Source organism: Setaria viridis, chromosome 7 (assembly GCF_005286985.2).
Source record: "Setaria viridis chromosome 7, Setaria_viridis_v4.0, whole genome shotgun sequence".
In the NCBI taxonomy this organism is placed as follows: domain Eukaryota; kingdom Viridiplantae; phylum Streptophyta; class Magnoliopsida; order Poales; family Poaceae; genus Setaria; species Setaria viridis.
In genome coordinates this window covers 14,230,797-14,255,368 of record NC_048269.2, presented here as the reverse complement: position 1 = coordinate 14,255,368, position 24,572 = coordinate 14,230,797, and the positions used below count along the sequence as shown (strand labels likewise).

Below are 24,572 nucleotides of genomic sequence, written 5' to 3'. Positions count from 1 at the left end.
CGATCAGCCTGAAGGTCCCAAGCCGATCGGCCTGGGCCCTTTTTGGCCCTCCTAGTCCTCTCCTTCCTCGTGCAAGCTTCCCTTGATGATCCATGTTCAAATATCTATTAAGCTCTTTATGAAAACCTCCTTGATTATGTTGTATTTCTGTTAAAATGCAATATGCTCCAAAATACAAGATAGATGCAATAATAGGGTTATTTCAAGTGCCAAGTGGTGGGTTAGTATAAGAATATGCATGAAAGCACTTGTTAAATAGCACGCTAAACTTGCCACTCTGCGTGATGGTGACCCTATACAATAGGGTTTTGAAAAAGCATGGCTTTACAAACTAAATTTACTTTATGTTATCATAAAGATTTATAACACACGAACACTTAGATTTAAGAAACATGTGTGTTGGGGGGAAATACTAACGACCTCCTAATGCCACTTAAAGCAACAATCATGAAGGCCTAGGCCCACCTGCGGTAATAACGATTACCGCTGACCCAGTAGAGGCAGAGAACATCCTACTCCGTCTCGCCCGACCCAGGGCCCCGGGGTCGCGCACTCCCGACCCCTCGATGGCAGAATTCCGCCTCGCCTGACCCACGGTCCCAGGGTCGGGAGCGCCCGACCCCTCGCCGCAAGGCTCCAACTCGCCCGACCCTGGGTGTAGGGGGTCGGACTCATCCAAGCCCACAAGACAAGTGTACGCCTCAGGCGCAGACCGACGAACGAGGGCGCGGATCTTGTGGGTCCCCCCACCGATCTCGCCATAAATGCACCACGGCTTTGGCACGCCGAAAGGCACCTGCGCCCCTCGACGTGACCGCCACAAGTACCCGAGCGAAACACTGTAGCCACGACCGAACAAGCTACAATGGCCACGACGCCCTCTGATTCGCCGTGGGGCACTCATAGCACGCGCCGCGCGGCACAGGAGGAGGCGTCACCCGTTCTCGCGCCCAGCGTATCTGGCGACAGGGACGCGACGTCCGTGTTACACGGGCCGCAAGCAGGACACCAGGGGTCAAGCATCTTCCCCAACGTGCACAGTTGCCACGACCGAACACCATCATCATGCTTGGCGGCAGCGGTCGCCAGGAAGATCGTCGACAGGATCCAAAGACGGTTGCCCTCCTCCGGTGGATGCGCTGACAGGAGCCGAAGGTCGGAGCAGGAGGCGGCGACCCGGGGACTTGGTCCTTCTCCTTGTACTTTAGTTCACTTAGCTTTTCTCTTTTCCTTCTCCTCACGCCTGGTTCATCTGTAACCCTAAGCTCTCCTTGCGCTATAAAAGGAGAACCGGGGGCCCTGAGACTGGAGGACTCTCTCAGGCCAACAGAACGCACACACTCTCCTTCAGAGCATTAGTGCACACCCAAGAGACTTGGGACCAACTCCCTCTCTCACCCTCGTGTAACCCCTACTACAGACCCCGCGTGGGCAACACGAGCAAGACCTCATACTGCACGTAGGGCTTTCCCTTGCCCGAACCAGTCTAAACCCCGTGTCTCCCACGCCACCATCCGAAGCCTTACGCGCATAAAAAATATTTACTAGTCTTAGTCTTGATCCGCTAATCTTGACAATGACAGTTGGCGCGCCAGGTAGGGGACCTTTGCGCATACATCACCGGCTTCAGATGGCCAACCACGACGCCAGCTTCGCTCCGGGCTCCCTAGTCCGCTTCGGGAGTCTGGACTTCCTCGCCACCGGGGAGGGGATCGAGTTGATCCCTCTCCTCGACTTGCCCGCTCACCCCATCATCTCTGGCTCCACCACCTGGATAGCGGCGAGCAGCCGGGCACGCGCCAAGGGGCCTCCTTCGGAGGGGCGGCCCTTCGGGCTGCGCAATGCCGCGGTGACCTACAGTCGTCTCCTGGCGCGGTCCATGACCGTGCCACCTGCGAGCAACGAGCTCGTGGGTGTGGAGAGGACAACCTTCAATGCCGGCACGAACAACGAGAGCCACCGCCCGTCGCGCGAGTGATTCATGGCCGGAGTGCACCTCGAGGGGTACAACGACGATGTCGCCGAAGGGAAACAGCGCACTCCCCCACCGCGCGCCACAGCTACAACTGGAGCCCTTGCCAGGGTACCGGTGCGGCCACAACAGCCGGAGGTGCGCGCGTCGCCTCACCAGGAGGACGAGCATCGCCACAACGAGGGTAGGGTGCGTCATCAGGCCCGCGACGTCCAGCGACGCATCTGCGGGGACGAGAGTCATCCCCAACTCTTCGCACACGCCAGCCAGAATGTCGCCGCCGCGGTAGCCCTACTCCGATGACTCCCCGAGACGGCAACGCCCGAGGAGCGACAGGCCCACTGAGAGGTACGCAACTTGCTTGAGTGTGCAGCAGTCCAGTAGGCAGAAAGCTCCGCGTCTCGGCGACGCACACACGGTGCCAGCAGTGTCACACGCTCTGCGCCTCTCGGGAGTCGTGGAGGATCTGTCCACCAACCTTCCTCCCACGGGGGAAACCGGGCCTCACCTATTCGACAGACTCCACCACGCGTGGGCGGCGGGGCTTCGTCCGTCCACCGCCGCATTGGCCCCATCCGCGACGCCCATGATGCCTTGGATGCGCGGACGCGCTCCCGTGCGGACAGGGAGGACAGAGCCAACTACGGTTACCGCGTACACCGTGGTGGTCGCCACGACAGCGGAGAAGATCAGAGCCCTAGCCCCGACCCAGCGGGGCCCAGGGCCTTCTCCGCGCGCATCCTGAACGCGCCATTCCTAGCGCGCTTTAGACAGCCCACCAATGTGGCCAAATACTCTGGGGAGACGAACCCCGGGCCTCGGCTCAAGGACTACCGGCTTGCCTGTTAGGCCGGCGGAGCGGATGACGATGTGTTCATCATTAGCAACCTCCCATTGTTCTTGGCCGACTCGGCGCGAGCTTGGCTGGAACACGTTCTGTCAGGTCGGATCCATAACTGGAACAACCTGAAAGAAATCTTTGTAGGGAACTTCCAGGGCACATACATGCACCCTGGGAACCCTGGGACCTCCGAAGCTGCCACCAGGGGTCGGGTGAGACTCTCCGAGAGTACATCCAACGCTTCTCCAGGAAGCGCGCCGAGCTCTCCAACGTCGCCGACGTCGACGTCATCAGGGCCTTCCCTCGATGATCCATGTCCAAATATCCATTAAGCTCTTTATGAAAACCTCCTTGATTATGTTGTATTTCTATCAAAATGCAATATGCTCCACAAGATAGATGCAATAATAGGGTTATTTCAAGTGCCAAGTGGTGGGTTAGTATAAGAATATGCATGAAAGTACTTGTTAAATAGCACGCTAAACTTGCCACTTTGCGTGATGGTGACCCTATACAATAGGGTTTTGAAAAAGCATGGCTTTACAAACTAAATTTACTTTATGTTATCATAAAGATTTATAACACACGAACACTTAGACTTAAGAAACATGTGTGTTGGGGGGAAATACTAACGACCTCCTAATGCCCCTTAAAGCAACAATCATGAAGGCCCAGGCCCACCTGCGGTAATAACGATTACCGCCGACCCAGTAGAGGCAGAGAACATCCTACTCCGTCTCGCCCGACTCAGGACCCCGGGGTCAAGCCCTCCCGACCCCTCGATGGCAGAACTCCGCCTCGCCCGACCCTCGGTCCCAGGGTTGGGAGCGCCCGACCCCTCGCCGCAAGGCTCCGACTTGCCCGACCCCGGGCGTAGGGGGTCGAACTCATTCGGACCCACAAGACAAGTGTCCACCTCGGGCGCAGACCGATGAACGAGGGCGCGGATCTCATGGGTCCCCCCACCGATCTCGCCATAAATGCAGCATGGCTCTGGCACGCCGTAAGGCACCTGCGCCCCTCGACGTGACCACCACAAGTACCTGGGCAGAACACTGTAGCCACGACCGAACAAGCTACAATGGCCACGGCGCCCTCTGATTCGCCGTGGGGCACTCATAGCACGCGCCGCCCGGCACAGGAGGAGGCGTTGCCCGTTCTCGTGCCTAGCGTATCTGGCGACAGGGACGCGACGTCCGTGTTACACGGGCCGCAAGCAGGACACCAGGGGTCAAACGTCTTCCCGAACGTGCACAGTTGCCACGACCGAACACCATCATCATGCTTGGCGGCAACGGTCGCCAGGAAGATCGTTAACAGGATCCAAAGACGGCTGCCCTCCTCCGGTGGATGCGCTGACAGAAGCCGAAGGCCGGAGCAGGAGGCGGTGACCCAGGGACTTGGTCCTTCTCCTTGTACTTTACTTCACTTAGCTTATCTCTTTTCCTTCTCCTCACACCTGGCTCATCTGTAACCCTGAGCTCTCCTTGCGCTATAAAAGGAGAATTGGGGGCCCTGAGACTAGAGGACTCTCTCAGGCCAACAGAACACACACACTCTCCTTCAGAGTATTAGTGCACACCCAAGAGACTTGGGACCAGCTCCCTCTCTTGCCCTCCTGTAAACCCTACTACAGACCCCGCGTGGGCAACACGAGCAAGACCTCATACTGGACGTAGGGCTTTACCTTGCCCGAACCAGTCTAAACCCCGTGTCTCCCACGCCACCATCCGAAGCCTTACGCGCGAAAAGAAATTTACTAGTCTTAGTCTTGATCCGCTAATCTTGACAACGATAATGTGTTATGATTAATTGTTACCACATCTACCATTAGGCAATAGTAAACAACAAAGCAAGAAATCTCGGTGTTTTTTATGCTGTAATTTTTCAATCAATATGTATATGTATATGTGTACAAAGGGAACTGATAGATGTCACTTACAAAACCAATTACAATACCAAACAAGAATTAGTTTGCAGCAACATGTTCTCATCATATTATCTATTGATGACAAACATGCACAGACAGATCTTAATCAGATCTCTCCAGCATGTCCTAATATTGGAAAATAATAAATAGGTGGTATTTGACAACAAGAAGCATAAAGTTAAATAATGTACTGGCTTGCTTTTATCTGCATAAAACTGAAGGACTCCCAACAGTGTCCTGATAAATTTTGATCGGCATCACAGTACTATTGGTACCAATCTCTATGGATAGGCTATTTCCATGTCTTCCATGGGTTTGGAATTTTGGATAGCATAGTCCTTGGTGTACCTGTAGATACAAAATGATACAAAATAATGTAACATGAAAATTTATGTTAAACAAACATTACATAAAAATTTAGTAAAAGGAATATTTGCTCCAATTTTCATATGCAGACTAACATATTATGTTTATCAAACTACAACTATGACGTGACTAACATATTATGTTTATCAAACTACAACTATGACGTTGAGTGCCTACTAGCAAGTGAAACTTGTGTATGTGGCAGTGTCACACAAAATTTGAACACTGCACACCTCTACTTATTATCCATATGTTTAAAACATTGGTTTCCTTTTCCTTCTTGGGCCGGGAGAAGGGGATTAACAAATTAAGCTCTTTTACAGTACACAATACTAGGCTATACTAGTGTTCCAAAAGGACTAGTATAGAAACATCCGACAGTTAAGATTAATTGTATACTACTAAAAACTTCATCTGTAGTATAGGTACAAGTAGCATAAGGGTACCAAGGTAAAAAAACACAAATAGCATCACTATAATATTTTGTACACTAACGTAAAGTCTAAAAGACTATTCCATTTGAAATATCACATTTTATAATATAATAATTACTAAATTATCCATGATAATGAATGGTCAAATCTTATATATACTATATACTACTAAGTAGTTTTGTTTACCATAAAAAAAACTCTAACAATTAATTCTTTTGAGTTTTGTGCACCTATTTGTGAAACATATAACTATATGGAATCCTATTTAATCTTCAAGCAATTAATCCGGCTATCATAAAATCGCAGAATGGTGGATATTCAAACATTTTGAAATGAGCCAGAGATGGGGAACAAATTTGTGCATACCTTCACATGTTCATCATATAAACTCATCTTCTACAGAACATTAAAATGTGTAGTAGTCACTTGGCCCGACTCCACTACACACAGGTCGAATTCTACTATCAAGACTGCCAGGATGTTTGTTGATGGCCATCCTGAAAGCTGCCTGCAGATCCTGCTTGTTCCACCTTTGAACCTCTTTCTTTGGCACAAACGCAGCTTGCAATCCTATTCCTCCAAAGACAGCAATATCCACTCTGCATAACTTGAGGCTCCCCAGGTGCTCGATACCATCAAGCACACCATCGGCTTGCCGCTCTGCGCTAGCGTAGCACTGCACAGTGAGGCTCTGAAGCCCGGGCATGGCCCCTGCCTCGAACATGAGGCAAGGCACTTGATATGCAAACCAAAACTCCTTTAGATGAGGGAACGCTGCACGGTGGATGACGACACCTTCTTCGGGAGCATGTTTATCAACATGCAACCTAAGGTGCACCAGTAATGTCAGCCTGGCAAGAACCTCGGCACCATCCCTTGGCAGCGACACAACCTTGATCTCCAAGCTCCTGAGACTGTCGAGCTGGGTGATCCAACCTGTTGGAAATGTGGAGAAGGGGCATACCAGCGCGTGCAGCCTCCGAAGATGGCGTGGAGGTGTGTGCCATCGAGTCAATGCATCCTCATGAATAGCAAATGAGCCACCGATAATTAGTGACTGAAGGTTGCTGAGCCTACCGAGAGAGGAGGGCAGAAGATCACCCACAACCTGTGCTATTTGAGAGGAAGAGTGGGACAAGGATAGCTTCAGCTCCCGTAGATTGGCAAGCTCACCGAGACCCTTGATGATCTTCTCCGCATCTTTGGGATGTACTACATCGAGTTTACCCAGAGCCAGCGTACGGAGGGCTGTCATACTCTCCATTGCACCAATCATCTTCACCGTTGATGGGACAACCAGGTGCCACAACGTTGGGGGCAACTTGGTAGCATCTATCTTCATTGTTGTCGTCTTTCCTGGGTGTATCTCCAGTGTCTCCAAATGTTGCAAGCTACGCAACTGTCTTGGAAGTTTCCTACAACCTAGGCCTCTGATCCTCAAGTATTTCAGCTGGAAAAACTTGCAGAAGGAAGACATATCACATTGGTCATCCTCGGAGTCATTGACATCAAGATGTACAACTCGTACTAGCCGGAACTTTGACAGAGAAGGCATGCATTCAGCAGGCCCCCAAAAGTTCAACGACCTAACTTGGCTGACATCCATGTCTTCCCGAGCATGGTTGTTGCACCCTGAATTCCTGACTTGGAGGGATAGCCGACGAGCTTTCAAACTGCCTCTCGTGTTTTGTAGATCGTTGATTATAGTAACAAAGTTCTCTTCTGCGGCCTTCAACATGATAAATTCAAGCATTACATCGTGCACTCGGCAAGAAAGCACATGTCCACAGTCATCCATACGTGCTACCTGGATCATGTTTTTATTGATGAGCTCATTGAAGTAACTTTCTGCAATCTCCTCTGGACCAGAGAAAAGCTTCTTAGTAATAAAACCTTCAGCTATCCATCTGTTCATTAAATCATCCTTGATTATTTCAGAGTCTTCTGGAAATATACCAAGGTAGAGCATACAGGTCTTCAGGTCCAGAGATAAATTGTTGTAACCAAGATTAAAGACATGCCTCATGGATCCAAAACCATGGTTTCTTTCCAGTTGGAAACCTAAATAATTTTTTATCTTCTCCCAAGTTTGCTTTGAGTTTACCTCTTCATGACTAGCCAAAATACCAGCAACACTAAGTATGGCTAATGGCAACCCTCCACATTTCTTCAGAATTTCATCAGAAACAGCCTTTAGTTGCTCAGGGCATGCATCTTCAGAGCCAAAAATCCTTCTGTGAAATAACCTCTTAGAGTCTAAATCATAAAGAGGTTTGATCCTGTAGACATGACCATCGAAACAAGGATCCCATGCCTTAGCTACGTCTTCAATCCTTGTAGTTATTAAAACTCTACTACCACGATTATTCTGCACAAAACAACATTTAAAATATTCCCATGCATCCTTTGTCCACACATCATCAATCACAATAAGGTATCTGTGAAACAATACAAAACACAATGTGTTATTCTCGTAGTATAGAAACACAATAAAACACAACATACCGTTCTAAAAAACTTGAAACAACGTTTTACAAACAATTTCAATTCTTAGTGACAGAGAATTAAAAGAAAATTGATTGGAAACGTTAATTACTGTGGAGGTCGACTTGATCAGTGGAATGCTGATCTCATGGGCGAAGCCAGTCGAGATAGACGCCAGGGTCAGCTCCATTAACACAATAAGGTCAGCTTAAGTATGAACAGTATTTTGCTAAGGATTTGTAGAATTTTATCGGGGTCAGCTGACCCCAATAAAAGCCCCTAGCTCCGGCCTGGATCTACTCGTGGTTTGACAAATATAAAGCTAGGATAGACTCACAAACAACTATCATAAATGAGAAATTAAAAACTCTGTTTACTGGGATTCAGTTTATATGGATGTGAAAATACATTATAGGATCTGGCAATTGTTTCCATGTTTTTCATATTTCTCCAGTAATTATCCACAGTAACCTCCTGTTTTAATTTGATTTCCTACCCAACGAAATCACGCACCTGCGAGATTGAAGAGGGCAAGAGGTCCAACCCAACCAAGCTACAACGGTCGATCTCATGCCTTAAATCAATTTTGTATTATTATATCATTTCTCCATTTATCAATGTAAAGTGTGTTGATGTAAAAGGTAAAACATTATGGATTTTGACCAAACATTTAATTAAATTATATGCATGCTCGATGTAAAAAGTTGCATCAGATGATTAATATTTAAATTATTATTGAAAATATGTTGATTTGGTAGTAATTGAGAACATAAGGAATATTCAATGATCAAAATCTAAATTTGAATATTTTTTTTGTTCTAACATACTTAACATTGATGGATTGGGGAGGTTTTTTTTTTTGGGGGGGGGGATATCAAATATGTGACCTGGGAAATATTTATCGGTCATTGCTGTGTATGGTTTAATGCTATGGTCTGGTGCTTCGGTTAAGATTTCCCTGTTGACATCTATCCAATTTCATTTGAAGTCGCTGGGAGTTCAAACTACTGTGATCTAAAAGAGATACACTTACAGAATAGGAGGTTCACCTGGAGCAATGCCAGGCATCGACCGACTCTATCACGGCTCGACCGAGTCTTCTGCAATGAAAACTGGGATCTAAATTTCGATGAACATGTCCTACACGCGCTCTCCTCCTCACACTCGGATCATTGCCCTTTGCTACTGGCACAACAATCTGGACCTAGAAAGCCGAAGCCTTTCAAATTTGAAAACTTCTGGACGCGCCTACCAGGTTTCTATGAAGTGGTAACCTGGGAGTGGTCGAAGCCGACGATCCACACTGAGCCATTTCACAGACTGGAGCACAAATTGCACACCACGGCCCGAGCACTACGATCCTGGAGTCGATTGCTCATCTCAGATGCCAAATTAAAGATGCACATGGCCCAAGAAGTCATCCTGCGCCTCGATACGGCCGAGGAGACAAGAACACTCACAGACCCGGAACACTCCTTGCGCAACAAGCTCAAAAAAAGGCTCTTGGGATGGGCGGCCCTTGAAAAAGCAAGGAAAAAACAATGCTCTAGGATAACCTATCTGCACAAGGGTGGCGCTAACACAAGGTTCTTCCACTTAAAGGCGAACGCTAGAAGGAGGAAAAACTTCATCCAAAGACTAAAGAAAGAAAGCAGCTGGGAAGTAACTCACCAAGACAAAAAGAAGGTAATCCAAGATCACTTCGATAGCATGATGTCCGTGCCTAACAATCGCACCAAAGACCTAAATTGGGAGACGCTACATTTCCCAGTGGTTGACTTAAACAACATCGATAGCCCCTTCTCGGATGAAGAGATACTACAAGCAATCGCAGAGTTGCCAAAAAATAAGGTGCCAGGGCCGGGCGGCTTCGCTGGCCTATTCTTCAAATCGTGCTGGAATATAATCAAAGGTGACGTCATAGCGGGTGTTAATGCCTTCCACAACATCCGCTGCAAATACCTCAATTTCGTCAACATAGCAAACATTGTTCTAATCCCCAAAACAGAGGGTGCTAAAAGCATCAAAGATTTCAGACCAATAAGCCTCATACATGCCATCACTAAGATCATCAATAAATCCTTGCGATAAGACTGCAGCCGTATATGGAAGCACTGATATAACCAAGCCAAAGTGCCTTCATAAAAGAAAGAAGCATTCATGACAACTTTCTATATGTTCGGAACATGGCATGTCGATTTCACAGCAATAGAACGCCGACACTACTAATGAAGCTGGATATCTCAAAGGCTTTCGACTCCGTGCGTTGGGATTACCTACTATCACTAATGCAACACAGAGGCTTCCTCAGGCGATAGCGGGACTGGATAGCCGCGTTACTGGCCACATCTACCTCAAAAATTTTGCTGAACGGATTCCTGTCTGACCCCATCGCGCATGGATGTGGACTACAACAAGGAGACCCATTATCCCCCCTCCTCTTCATCCTCGCGATTGACCCACTATACCAGCTACTACATCAGGCAACGGAAATGGGACTGCTCAACAAGCTGGGAGGGTGTGCACCACGCACCAGCATCTCCATATATGCTGACGACACGGTCATATTCATAAAACCGACACATGCGGACATCGTGAACACTGCAAAGCTACTATGCCTTTTCGGGGAGGCAACTGGGCTTAAAACAAACCTTCAAAAGACAACCGTGGCTCCCATTAGCTGTGACAACGTGGACCTCGAGGAAGTCCTCTCAGAATTGCCGGTAACTCGAATAGGATTCCCAATAAGATACCTCGGACTACCCCTAGCGATAAGGCGTCTTAAGAAACTTGACTTTCAACCTCTAATTAACAAAGCAGCACGCAAGCTATCCGGTTGGCATGGCCGCAATCTCAACCAAGCAGGACGGGTTTGCCTCACCAAAGCAGTACTTACCGCGCAACCATTATATCTGCTAACGGTAATAAAAACGCCAAATGAAGTACTTGAGGAACTCGACAAAATAAGGAAAAGGTTCCTATGGGCAGGAGATAAAACGCTCACAGGCAGTAAATGCAAGGTCAACTGGGTCAAATCCTGCTTACCAAAAGCAAACGGAGGATTAGGTGTGCTCAATCTTCACAAGTTCGTAAGAGCATTGAGACTGCGATGGCTTTGGCACGAGTGGGAGTCACCGCAAAAAACATGGATCGGAACGGAGATACCATGCGATGACACGGATCGCCGTTTGTTCGCGGCATGCACAACCATCACAGTGGGGAACAGACGCAAGACGAGCTTCTGGCACTCGGCCTGGGTGCAAGGCGTCAGGCCAAAGGACATTGCGCCCAACATATATGCGATATCCAAAGGGAAAAAAAGGAATCTAGCAGAGGCCTTACACGACAACAGTTGGATTAGGGACATAAACATTCACGGAGGATTGACAACTCGACATCTACAAGAATTCGTAACACTTTGGCATCTAGCAACAATGATGCAGCTACAACCGCAACAGGAAGACACAATTCGATGGAAGTTTACGTCCACCGGAAAGTATTCAACGACCTCGGCATACAAGGCATAGTTCTTCGGATCCACCAAAGCACCACATTACAAAACAATCTGGTGTTGTTGGGCGCCACTGAAGTGCAAGTTCTTCGCGTGGCTGATCTTACAAAACCGACTATGGTTGCATGAAGAGGATGGCCTCACTCCCCTGCATGCCCCTTATGTCGAAGACAAATGGAGATGGCCCATCACCTACTAGTCGAGTGCAGATACACTAGGAGAATATGGAGCCTAGTGGCGGCGTGGACAATGCAGCCAAGCCTGCACCCCTCAGAATGGCGACAAACTGACAATGCGTTGGATTGGTGGATAAACATGACTACAAAAACAGAAACTCCTAGGAAGGGTGCATGCTCCATGACGCTACTGGTCATATGGGAAATTTGGAAGAAACGGAATAGGTGAATATTCAATCGACAAGAGATGGCAGCAATCACACTAATGACAAAAATCAAGGAGGAAGCAAGAGCATGGATACTAGTAGGGGCAAAGGCCTTAGCGGTTTTTTTTTTGTCTAGAGAGTAATCATGTAAAAGTGTGTACTCTAATCGGCTAGCCAACTGTATTTCTCTACTCTATCAATGAAATAGGCAATGTCTCGTGCCCATTCGTTCAAAAAAAAATATAGAGTCCTAGATATTTGGCCACTTGATCTAACTAATTAAACTGTGTTATATTGACTAATCCACTCTTGTACATATTCTAGCACGTCTACCCCTTACACAGAACTACATATACGTGCTTTAGTTTTATTCATTTATCCTGTCCAAGGATTGCAGGTCACCTTATGCATTCTGCGCCAATATATTTGCATCTGTACTTAAATTAAAGTCTAATTGCGGATGCTGTATGTCTTCTTTATTTGTAGTACTCCAGGTTTAAAATAGCCGGCTATAGCGTCTTGGAAGAGCGGGGGCTAGGATAGTCGCTGCATTTTTAGCACTAACTAAGCATTCATTTCCGCTAATAGCGGTGATTAGCCAGCTAAATCCGCTAAATCAGTATTCATTTAGCGCCACCGTAGCCTAGCCTTCGCCTTAATCAGCTTGGGTTGGGCCGATATCACCGTGAAGTTTTGCAACATATCCGACAAAACCTTCAAACCCAAAACCTTCGTTTATTTTTGTAAGGTATATTAGAACAATTAGCAATGCATGCAGCTGTTTTAACCAAGGTTAGTTGCAATCCGGCCTGCCGAGTTTCTATTCTTGAACACAGCTTTTCATTGCCCTGAAAGTCTGCCTTCCTGCTCTATATATATGATCTCACATTCAAATCCTTCCAACATATTACTGTGAAATTTATTTCATGTTGTCCCATTCAAACAGATTAATGGGGAATTAACAAAAAAATATAATCCTGAGAAGGAGCTTGAGTTGATACCTCTGCAACGACGCGAGCTCAGAAGAAGAACATGAGCTACGGTGAGCTGCTGCTGCGGCAAAGCACTGGCAGAACCGAACAATACGGCCCGTCACTCCGGCTACAGATCGAGACAGATATGGGGTATGGCCTCGACAATAAAGCCCATCTTCCTTGGTCATGTACATCATGATTTGCCTCCCTATTTCTGTATCTTCCTACTCCCATGCTGTGTGCCTGGAGATCGAAGAGGGAACATAAGAGAAGGCCCGTAGAGAGGAGAGGAAAGAAAATAGTACTCCCTCCATTTTTCTTTACATGACATTTGCTGACAAAAATTTTGACACGCTTCTAGTGCAAATCTGTAGTCGGAAACATCAACTATTCATGAACGGTAGATTGAAAATAAGAAAGGAATCGTAAGGATGTAGGATTGTTGGCTGTGACATCATGGCAGATGACATGGACCCTTTCTGTTTTTTTTTTCACGGTATACATTAATTATATTTTCCTTGTGCCATGGATTGATTCTCTCTCTATCGCATCTAGACCAAAGTTATTTGGGTCCACCCTGATTTAACGGTCAACTATTTTTATTTTTCTCGGGTATGATTATTACTATAAACTAGCAAAATACCCGTTGCTACGGTAAAAGATCAATTGTGTTTTTTAAACTAATGATATTTTTTATTTTCATCACTAAATTTTTATTCCACCTCGGTGGGCAAGAGGGCATTTGGTTCCTTACCGCCGCTCGCCTTGCTAGCACCCAAACCGGTGATGGAATAGCTCGATCCAACAGCGGAGTGACCGATCCGGCGGTGGCGAGGCATGATTCAGCAGCGGCGACGCCCGATTCGGTTGCGGGGAGCTCCAATTCGGCGGCGACGGGGCACGATTCGGCAGCGCCAGGGCTCGATTCGGCCGAGGCGAGCTCCGATTCGGTGGCGGTGGGACGATTCCATCCAAAAAAACTGGGACCGGACCAACCCGTCCCATCTCACACCCTAAAAGTCCAGATCGAAGCTTAGAAAAACTGAGGAAAAAGAAATTATTTGGCAGCACGTTACATTTCAAGAACCCAACCAAAAGTTTTATCTGCATCAAGATCTTTTTTCATTGCAATTGAAACATTCACCCATGTAGGTGCAATCCTTGCAAGAGATTCCTAGTAAATCAGGGAGAAACTATTAGTTACGGAAATCTAAGTAGATACTTAGAAGAAAAAAAATCTCACCTTCTCAATTATCACAAGAGAATTTCCTATAGGATCAATCTTATTCATTGGTCCCTCGTCCTCAGGGAAGAACTTACGCAACACTTTCTTATTTTTCTCCGGCTCAACATAGAGGAAAGGGAAAGCTGCTGCGCGACCATCCCTTGACAAGTTTGGGATAGGCTTGACAATAATATGATCAGGCTCTGCCATCAAGATATACCTGCACATAGTATAAAGTTAATTGAACTATTGAGTCTGGAGAATGATCACTGATTATCAACTAAACTTACAGTAAACTTACTCTTCCTTTATGTCTGCCTTCTGGAGCCACTGAACAAATGCCCACGGCTGATAAAAGAGGAGAGAAAAGAAGAGAAGGCCCGTGTGCCTGGAGATCAAAGAGGGAACATAAGAGAAGGCCCGTAGAGAGGAGAGGAAAGAAAATAACACTCCCTCCATTTTTCTTTACATGACGTTTGCCGACAAAAATTTTGACACGCTTCTGGTGTAAATTTGTAGTCGGAAACGTCAACTATTCATGAACGGTAGATTGAAAATAAGAAAGGAATCGTAAGGATGTAGGATTGTTGGCTGTGACATCATGGCGGATGACATGGACCCTTTCTGTTTTTTTTTCACGGTATACATTAATTATATTTTCCTTGTGCCATGGATTGATTCTCTCTCTATCACATCTAGACCAAAGTTATTTGGGTCCACCTGATTTAACGGTCAACTATTTTTATTTTTCTCGGGTATGATTATTACTATAAATATAGATGGATGGATGGATAGATGTAGTCAATCTGCTACCAAATTCTTTCAGGTGGATTGACTTTGCGAAACATGTTGCCATGACTTTGCGAAACAATTAGGTGTATTCTTGTTACAATTTTATTCTTTATGGCACTATTTGCTCGTTGATTCAGGGAGTATCTCATTTTATTAGGACCAAGCACTATGCAGAGACCTCATCCAAGTCCAGTTTCCCGAGCCGGGGCATGGATGAGGAATTTTAGGTATACGAGGAAAAAGGCCATCACCGATAATTGGCTATCAATGCCGGATCCTTATAGGAGGCGGGCACGGATACTCAAGTCAATACATCTATGCCGTACATTTTTTAGCACCGGTTGGGCTTTGACCATATCGCTGCTGTTAGTATTTTTTTTGGAACGGTACGAGTATTAATGTATCACTACCGGTCGTGTTATCATTTTGGTAGGGATATTAGGGTATCCATACGGATGCTAATTAATCTATGAGTTAGCAGCGTTATTGTTGGTGGACCAAAAAAATACAATTTGTACATTCTTTTATATCTATTGTCCTTGGTCTAAAAAACAATAAAAATAGTTCATTTGCTTTTGGGACTCAGATCAAAATTCATAGCTCGCAGAAAGAAATCTATCAATCATGAATGTATATAAATACACTAGATTAATTACTTAGGCTCCGTTTGGGAAAGCTGCTCCCAAAACAGCCTCAGTCAAACTTGATGAAGACAAAAATAGTAGCTTCACCTGGCTTCTAATTCATTTGAACCTCGATTTATAAAATGGCTTCACGCTATGGTGCCTCGTTTTGTGTAAAACAGAAGAAGCCGAAGTTGAAATAAGTTCTACCAAACGGGGCCTTAATATGTGGTGCGCCGCTTACCACCATATTTGTAGATTAAAAAACTTTAACTGGTATTACAAAATGGCTGATCATAGATTAGCAATGAAGTGTATAATACGCATATATATGGATGGATTTACATCAACGCACGCAAGCACAACAAAAATGACACTCTTCTTAAGTAGACATGAGCATGCTCTGCTGTCTTTATTTGATAGTGTAACACAATCCCCACCTCTGCATGCAGAGATGAACACATACAACTACTTATGATAACATTTCTTCTATTGGCTTACTCGGCTTTCCAAGATGACAACGGAGGGGTCTCGGAATTCTTCCATGTGTAAGCAGCTTGAGGATCACGGTCACCTTGGACATTATCTGCAGAAGCGTAGGATTCAAGTTCGGACATCTCCTCTGGTGTGAGCTTTACAGATAGTGCCCCCACATTCTGATTGAAGTTCTCTATTTTCGTTGTACCAGGTATGGGGCAGACATCACTTCCCTGATGGTGAACCCAAGCCAATGCAAGCTGTGACGGCGTGCATCCTTTTCTTTTTGCCATTTCACTGACACGCTCGAATATCTGCTTGTTCTTGTCGAGATTGTCTGGCTGAAATCTAGGCCAATTCTGGAAGAGTACAAACTTCTCATTAATAAAATAAGCAAAGCAAATTATTGCACTCCTAATTCAGTTTGTACAACAAAAAGCTGAATGATACCACCATATAGAGCGAATACATTATGGTAGTAAGTCATGAGCATTCACCTTGCGAATGTCCTGCTCTGATAGGGAGTCCATGAGTTTTGCCCCACTGGAGAAGAATCCTCTGCCCAGTGGACTGTAAGCGACGATTCCGATTCCCAGCTCTCTGCAATTGCCAGCACGACTTATTCAGAACAAAACTTCAAATTTTAGGGATGAACAAAACATTTGCACGTAAGATACCTGCAGGTAGGAATTATATCCTCTTCTACATCTCGAGTCCACAATGACCACTCCAGCTCAACCGCGGTGATCGGATGGACCGCATGAGCTCTTCTAATTGTCGATGCGGATGCTTCAGATAACCCGATGTATTTAATCTTCCCTTCCTCAACTAGCTTCTTCAGTTCACCAATCTGCAATGCAGCAACAATTAAGCTCAGTAATCACTGATACAAGGAAATGAAAAATGGCAATTCAAAAGTAATCAAGCTCAGTAATCACCGTGACTTCGATGGGCACCCTGGTGTCGATGCGGTGCTGGTAGTAGAGGTCGATGCAGCCGACGCCGAGCCGCCGGAGGCTGCCCTCGCACGCCGCCCGCACGTACGCCGGGTCGCCGCGGAAGTCGGGCTCGCGGTCGCCGTCGCCGAACGAGACGCCGAACTTGGTGGCCAGGTCCACCTTCTCCCTCAAGCCTCCCTGCAGCGCCTTGCCGAGGAGGATCTCGTTGCTGTGCGGGCCGTAGCTGTCGGCGGTGTCGAGGAGGGTGACGCCCGCGGCGACGGCGTGGCGGATGAGCGCGATCATGTCCGTCTCGGGCTTGGGCGGGCCGTAGTAGGCTGTCATGCCCATGCAGCCCAGGCCCTGCGCCGAGACCTCCAGGCCCTGCGAGCCCAGCTTCATGCGCGGCACCGTGGCGACCGGAGCAGCTGCCATTGCTGGACCTTGGGAAATGAGCTCTGTCTCTCTGCTGATGTGTACAAATTCAGATTACAGACGTAAGAATGTTGGGTGGGATGAGCTGATGATTCGTCTCCGAATTTATAGTGTGTTCGGAGGGCCTCTGAAGTGTCCAGGAAGTCAGGAAGAGATGATCAGCAGCCCGCCGGCTTTGGGAGTTTGACTCAAGCGCTGACTACGTGAAACATGTAAGACCTTACGTCATGGGCCTTTGGAGAAATGTGCTCGGCCACACCCAAAGCACTCCACCAACCACCAATCATGATAGGCCACATGAGCATCTTTTCCCTCATGGCAGCAATAATATAATTGATAATAACAAAATAGAATGTCTAGCTGATACTGATACTTAGACATCTATTTTTTTATTAAGGAATGACATGGCATTTTGACACAGAGAACGAACGACTCAACAACAGGTAGTCAAGCAACGCTCCTTCAAGCCAAAAAATGAAACTGATTTGCAAACTTTTTTGAATCTCTTATCAGTCATGTTTTTTTTACTAACAAGTGTAGAGGTATCCATCTAAAACTTTTAGGATTTCAGTTATAATTTCATTACCAATTACCCAAGCATTTTTTTCAAACGAACAAAATCTGTTGAATTTCCTTCAATTCGCTCGCAATCAATCTCGTACGTATATAGTTCTTAATGTTACTTCTACAAATAATTACATAAATTAAAAATAATGTCACTATTTTGAAATATATATTAAAATGTTAAAATGATTTTAACTAAACTGCGGTCTATGTAAATTATACAAATAGTTATTATAAATGGTCTTAGTGTGATGGCCGGTTACTATATGAAAGGAATTAGTGCTCGTGTGCCTAAGAGCAAGACGGGTGCATTAGGCAACTTAGAATATTAACATGTAGCTTCCAATACTATCTTCATGTGCAACTATGCTTTACCTAGTGTTTGCACTCACCCATAAAGACTTTTACATCCTAAAGACAATCCTAACTAGAACTACCCGTAAATGCACTCAAGCTGAAAGTACTCAAGTTGAAAGTATGAAATGCGAAAACATAAAGATGGTCAGTAATATGCTGACGCTCATTATTGCCACCCTTTTAGTGCAATTTAAGTGGTATTTTTGGACTAAATCTTGTACTAACCCCCACTTGACACCTGAAATAACCCTATATTCACACATGTAGTGTATTTTGGAGTATATTCCAAAATGGCAAGAAATAATGTATAAATAGGCAACTCTTGTACGGGCTTGATTTAGACCTGAACAACACAAGGAGCCTACACAAGATGATTTGCAAAAAAAAGTAACTGATTTGCAAACTTTTTTGAATCTCTAATCAGTTAGTTTCTTTAACCAACAACAGTCAGAGATGTCCATCTAAAAATTTGGAGGATTTTAGTCACCTTTGTTGGCTGCAATTAGCATGCCAGTTTGTGAACCGCAAGTGCATGGATCATCGTAGCCTTTTTCTTAGAGTATTCCCCTAAGTTTTATCAATTCGTGAAAATAAGGTCACAAGACCTAGACTAACTAAGCATCGGAAAACAGATTTAGGTTGCAAGATGATTCTGAATAGACATGAAGAGAAAATGTGACCAAGAGGTAACTCATCTAGAGTGAAGCCTAAATATACGTGCGTTGTAGTTATAGCTATAAGGCAAGCAAAACATGGTTCTCATTCAAAGCATCTTTAAACCATCACCTCCGGTCTGACTCTTGAAAACCCACTTTACACGGTAACAGACAGGTAGATCCTACGTGTCAGCGTAAGCGGTCTAATGGTGTGAACATAAAACACATGTCTAGCTTTATTATAGATCATGCATGCAATTCTACTCAGCATGACTACAAGAACAGCCTACGCAATCTACAATGTTCATAGATTGGAATAAGCAAACTCATAACGGTCGACATCATAAAAAGGAGGCATTTGGATCGCTATGGAACCAAAACTCATCTATTACTTCATCATGAATGATTGTTCGTCATAAGATCTCCACCGGGAACATACCTACGACTTGTGAATCCTAGCTCCAGAACTTTGGTCTGGATATTCCTCGCAGGGTGATCACGCTGGCCAGAGCCTAGCCTAAGCTAGCCTCCGAACAACTGCACGGCCCTCAGCTCTATGTAGATGGTTGTCCCTCAAGTTCCTCGACTTCTGCTACTAATTTGTTCCCTTGGTGCCGATGGATAATGGGGGTATTTATACCCTGGAGAGGCCGTAGTCCAAAGGGGAAGTCGAATAGGTGAGGGAAAGGCCCAGGCCGATCGGCTTGGCACTTCTTTTTGTCCTCCCGCATCCTCCTTCATTACCAAGTCTTCTCTAATCCTTTGAGGTTTTCTTTTGTCTTGCACATGGGCCTAGCTCATCGATATCCTCGAGGTAAGAATGTATCTTGATAACCTTCCAAAGTGCTTTTTGCTTCATCTTGATCCCAACATCAACTTGCCTTATCTTTTGAAATTTATGCCTTAAATCTTTTTAGAGGAACGCTCATCGAAGCTGAGCATTAATATGCGTCGGGAGCCCCTAGGCTGATCGGCTTGGGCTCCTTGGGCCAATCGGCCCAGTCCCTTTTCGGGCTCCCTAGCTTTGTCTTTCTCTTGGTTGTCGTTAATTCTTAGTCTCGTCCAATTATTCTCCAATATAGTCCAATTTCAAAAATAGAACATCCTCCAAAAATCCAAGGCATATGCAAAAATGACATGATTGTTAGATATGATCAATGCCAATAGTGTCATTTGTATGCCAATATTGAAGATAAATAGGGGTAAAAGTGTGTTTATAACGAACGCTAACAACCATTTTATTTGATTGTGACAAATCACAAACTTTCAAACTAACAAAATTTGTTGAAATTTCCTTCAGGCGCAGTCAATCTCGTATGTATGTAGTTCTTAAGGTTACTTCTACAAAAATAAAATAGTCACATTTGAACAATCAAATAATTACATAAATTAAAAAGAATATCAATATTTTGAAATATATCTTTTCAGATAGTTTTGTACTCATTAAAAGGGTCATATGGTTTTTCCCCAACAATGCAATTAGAAAAAAAAAGCAAATTTGCTTGCTTATGGCTCTTCAGTTTAAATTATTTTCCTTTCAAAAAATGTTAAAATTATTTTAACTAAACTGTAGTGAATGTAAATTATAGAGATAGTTCTTATGATAAATGGTCTTATTGTGATGGATACTATATGAAAGGAATCGATGCTCGTATAGTTGTATGGCCTAAGAGCGAGATGGGTGCATTAGGCAACTTATAACATTAATCTATAGCTTCCAATATAATGCAAAAATATAAATCTAGAAAATACTATCTCCATGTGAATCTATTCTTTATCTAGTGTTTGCACTCACCCATAAAAGACTTTTACATCCTAAAGACAATCCTAACAAGAACTACCACTAAATGTACTCAAGTTGAAAGTACAAAATGCGGAAATGTAAATACGCTGAGTAATAACAAGAATGCAAACACGGAACCATAATTTTTGCCATGGTATCAATAGGCAAATGCCACTTGTTGTCCCTATTGGAGCTCCACCAATCTATGCACCAAGTCAATAAAGCTATCTCTATTAAGGTCTTGGGCACACCACAAAGTCTGCTGCAAATTGGATGAGGAACATACCACAAAGGCAAGTCTCACCACTCCCTCTCTTCTGGTAATGTTGACATCATCCCTACTAATAAGGAGATTATCTATGAAGGAAGAAGTCTCCTCAACCCCCCCCCTTGAACATGTCACAAGACAACAACACCTTTGCGCTCACTATCTCATGGCCGAATCTTGCACTAATCACCCATGAATCTTGTACTATTTTTCTTAGATAATCAACACACGCACTTTGGTGGCAAGGATATGATCTCGATTTTCTTTGGGTCTTCAAGTCTTCATCACACTCCACCAACCTCAAGTGGTCGAGTTGGGTGGTATTTCTAGCTCAAACCACTCAACTGGTCATTGTAGTGACTTATAGCGTAACATCTCGTATTTTTACAAGATGTTGTGTTTGCAAAAATATGAACTTCAAATTTTTTTTGAAGTTTTTGGTGTGCATGTTTGAAATCATAAGAGAGTCTTCATTGAATCTTCCCCCAAACTCTTAAAATGAATTAATGCTAAATTGAAAACCTAGGCTACATATTTGCTAGTGTGGAGTTTGGATTTTATTTGGGTTTATTTGGATCTTACTTGAGTGTGGTTTGAATTTAAATTTATAATTCAAATTTAGAACCGAAAACTAACCTTAACTAACTCGGACTCTAACCCATCTAAACAACACCCCCCCCCCCCCCCGCGCGCGCGCTTAACCATCCTGGCAGCCCACCAGGCCAAAGGCCTGCCAACCTAACCAAGCCGGCTCAGCCCAGCTCACCCACGAACTGCCTCAACACCCTTGCTGTTGACCACCAGGCCACGCCCATCAGCCACCAAGAGGGACTATTCCCCATTCCCTACCTGCCAGCACATGCGCATAGCACATGCGCGATAGCGACGTGCCCCGCTCGTCACTGCCGATGTCGTGAGCTCTCTTTTGCACTTGATTGTGCGGATGAGTGCCATGCTATTGGCGGCTGTTAGCACGACATTTCATGAACCGCAAGTGCACGGATCAGTTGTAGTTCCTCCCTTAGAGTATTTCCCAAGGTTTATCAATCCGTGAAACTTATAATACAAGAACTACTTCAACTAGCATTGTTAGTTTGAGATTTGTTTATGAGTAGATTAGATGTAATCACCACATACAGACAGATAACAGATATGAGCAAGAGGTAACCAATCTGAAGCAACCTAGACTATGCATATGTTATAATTCTAAGGAAGATAGCAAAGCAACACATATATGATCTCAATTAAAAGCATCTTTAAATCTACACTTCCAGTTTGGCTCCTAAAAACTCTCACCTTACACAAAGTAGATCATGTTACATCCCCCCTATCAGCATTGGTAGTTTAAGGGCACGAACATAAGAACATGTCATACTCATCGGTAGATCAGGCATGCAAATCTAGTCACCACAACCATATAAACATCATATGCAATCTATCATAGATCATAGATTAAAAACAAGCAAACTCGAAAGAGCATAAAACCATAGAACGAGGCACTTAGATCGCTAAAGAACTGAACACATCTATTACTTCACCATGAATGATAGTACATCACCAAATCTCAACCGGGATCCTACCTTGATCTGTTGATCCGATCTCTAGAACTCCGATGTGGATCTTCCTCGTAGGGTTCCTATTAACGGTCCTTAAATATCATATCTGACCGTCAACTCTAATAAAGAACAGTGAAATAACAATCACCAAACTGGAGATAGGGATTTAATTCTAACTATTTCCACTAGCTTTTGTGAATCACTGTTTACAGGAGATCATGTCTACACACGGGGATAAACATGCTCAAAACACACTCAAGGAGTAAAGAAACACACCCGTGACAAATCAGAGGGAAACACACGGATTCATGGACCCACAAATAGGGGAAAACTGATCTTACTTCACACCACACCCCATGTACCCACATGAGGGCCCACAGGATAGTGTCCCGAATGAAAGGCAGTACGTGGGGTGACCCTGGGGGTTCGGCCAAACCCCCAGTTCAGCCGAACCACCCCTGGCACGTGTCGCTCATCCTCCATGTGTCGCTCCCTCTGGATCTCCCTATGGTGGTTGCGGAGGTTTGGCGCGAAGCAAATGTACTTGGACGTCGATTCCTTCACAAGTGGAGGGAATAAGGGGAATATTCCATAGGATATCCACTCCCCCAAGGCTCCCTCTCCTCTATTCAGCACACCCGACACCACAAGGGAGAAGAAGCAGAAGAGGGACTCCACTTTTAGAATACTTTTGTAGAATAGGATAGGGAGTGTGTGAAGAGAAGTTCAAGAGGAGAGTCTGACTTGTTGACCTCCCTCTACTTGTAGCTTAGTGGATACGTATCCTTTGAGTAAGTATCCGGGTTCATCTAGGGTGGTGAGTTCTTGGTAAGGTTACACTTTTGTCATTATTCTCTTATGGGTTCATCGTCCATCTTGTAACGGGTGCTCTTGATTAAGGACTTGAATCTAAGACGGAGTCTAGTTGAAGCTAGAGTAGTAATCGATAGCGTAGACGTGGTGTCTAGGCTTGAGGTTGCCTTTGTTTGCTACCTTTCCCCACAGTCTAAGAGGTAGGCAGCAGATGGTGATAGCATTGTCCTTCACTTGTATCCCTCCACGTTCAGGTTTGACATAGAGCTGATAGCCGAAGACACTTGGTAGACCAGGTGTAGGTTAGTGCCCAAAGTAAGCGAGTAGTAGCTAAGTTTATCCTTTTTAAGAGTCTTTACCCCTAGGCAACCACACTACCCAAGCTAATCTATCTTTCTACTTTTCTCTAGGTAAACTAGCTCAAAGACCTTTGCTCACCTGTTCCCTGAGATTTATACGATACCCCGAATACTCTCTGGGTGAAGTGCTACAACGGTATATGCATGCACTTGCGGATTTATTCGTGAACGTTAAGAAATACCAACATTTCCCACATTAGCTAGGGCTTAGCTATGCTAATCCCTAGACAACAACACAGCCCTCAGCTCTCTGAAGTGGTGTCCCTCAGGCTCTTGCTTTTTTGTTGCTTACCTCGAATACATCGAATGAATCTGCGAGATTGATGGAGAACGGAGGTATTTATAGTCTGGAGGACTCGTGGCTAAGATGGGAAGTCGAGGGGGATGAAGGAATAGCCCAGGTCGATTGGCCTAGGTAGGTCCAAGCCGATCGGCCTCACCCTTCCTTGTGGCCTCTCGTGCCTCCCTTCGTCTCCAAGTCTCGTCGAGTGTTCTAGAGTCGCCTTTTCTCTTGCCAGTGGGCCTAGCACGATAACCTCGGGATAAGAATGGTTCTTTATAACCTTCCAAATCTATGCTTGATTCACTTGGATCCCGAGATCAACTTGTCATATCCTCAGAGACTTAGCCCTCAAGTCACCCTGGAAGGTTGCTCACCAAGAATAAGCATGAATGGGTCCTGAGGTCCCTACGCCGATCGGCCTAGGCCCTTTCTGGGTCTGTTGGCCTTCGTCTTTCTCTAGGTTGTCACTTATTCAGGGCCTTGTCCAATTATGCTCCATTATAGTCCAATTTCTTGCGAAAATAGAATATCATCCAAAATACAATGCAT

General features: G+C 45.2%; 2 protein-coding genes across 3 annotated transcripts; both read right to left on the bottom strand.

Annotated features, from left to right (window-relative positions):
* Positions 1 to 5,930: 5,930 nt before the first annotated feature.
* On the bottom strand, positions 5,931 to 7,693 carry LOC117864625 (disease resistance protein RGA5). The gene has a single exon (XM_034748751.2). It carries the CDS (start codon positions 7,567 to 7,569, stop codon positions 5,950 to 5,952), a length of 1,620 nt encoding a protein of 539 aa, XP_034604642.2. The 5' UTR covers positions 7,570 to 7,693; the 3' UTR covers positions 5,931 to 5,949.
* Positions 7,694 to 15,833: 8,140 nt separating this feature from the next.
* On the bottom strand, positions 15,834 to 17,649 carry LOC117864130 (probable aldo-keto reductase 2). Of its 2 annotated transcripts, none has more exons than XM_072295010.1 (4): positions 16,950 to 17,649; positions 16,689 to 16,861; positions 16,509 to 16,611; positions 15,834 to 16,388 (listed from the first exon to the last, which is right to left on the bottom strand). In XM_072295010.1, the coding sequence occupies exons 1-4, from the start codon at positions 17,382 to 17,384 to the stop codon at positions 16,032 to 16,034; spliced, it is 1,068 nt and encodes a 355-aa protein (XP_072151111.1). In that variant the 5' UTR covers positions 17,385 to 17,649; the 3' UTR covers positions 15,834 to 16,031. The 2 variants fall into 2 exon arrangements, with proteins under 2 accessions (XP_072151111.1, XP_034604036.1); XM_034748145.2 differs by having other exon boundaries at positions 15,834 to 16,370.
* Positions 17,650 to 24,572: the final 6,923 nt, after the last annotated feature.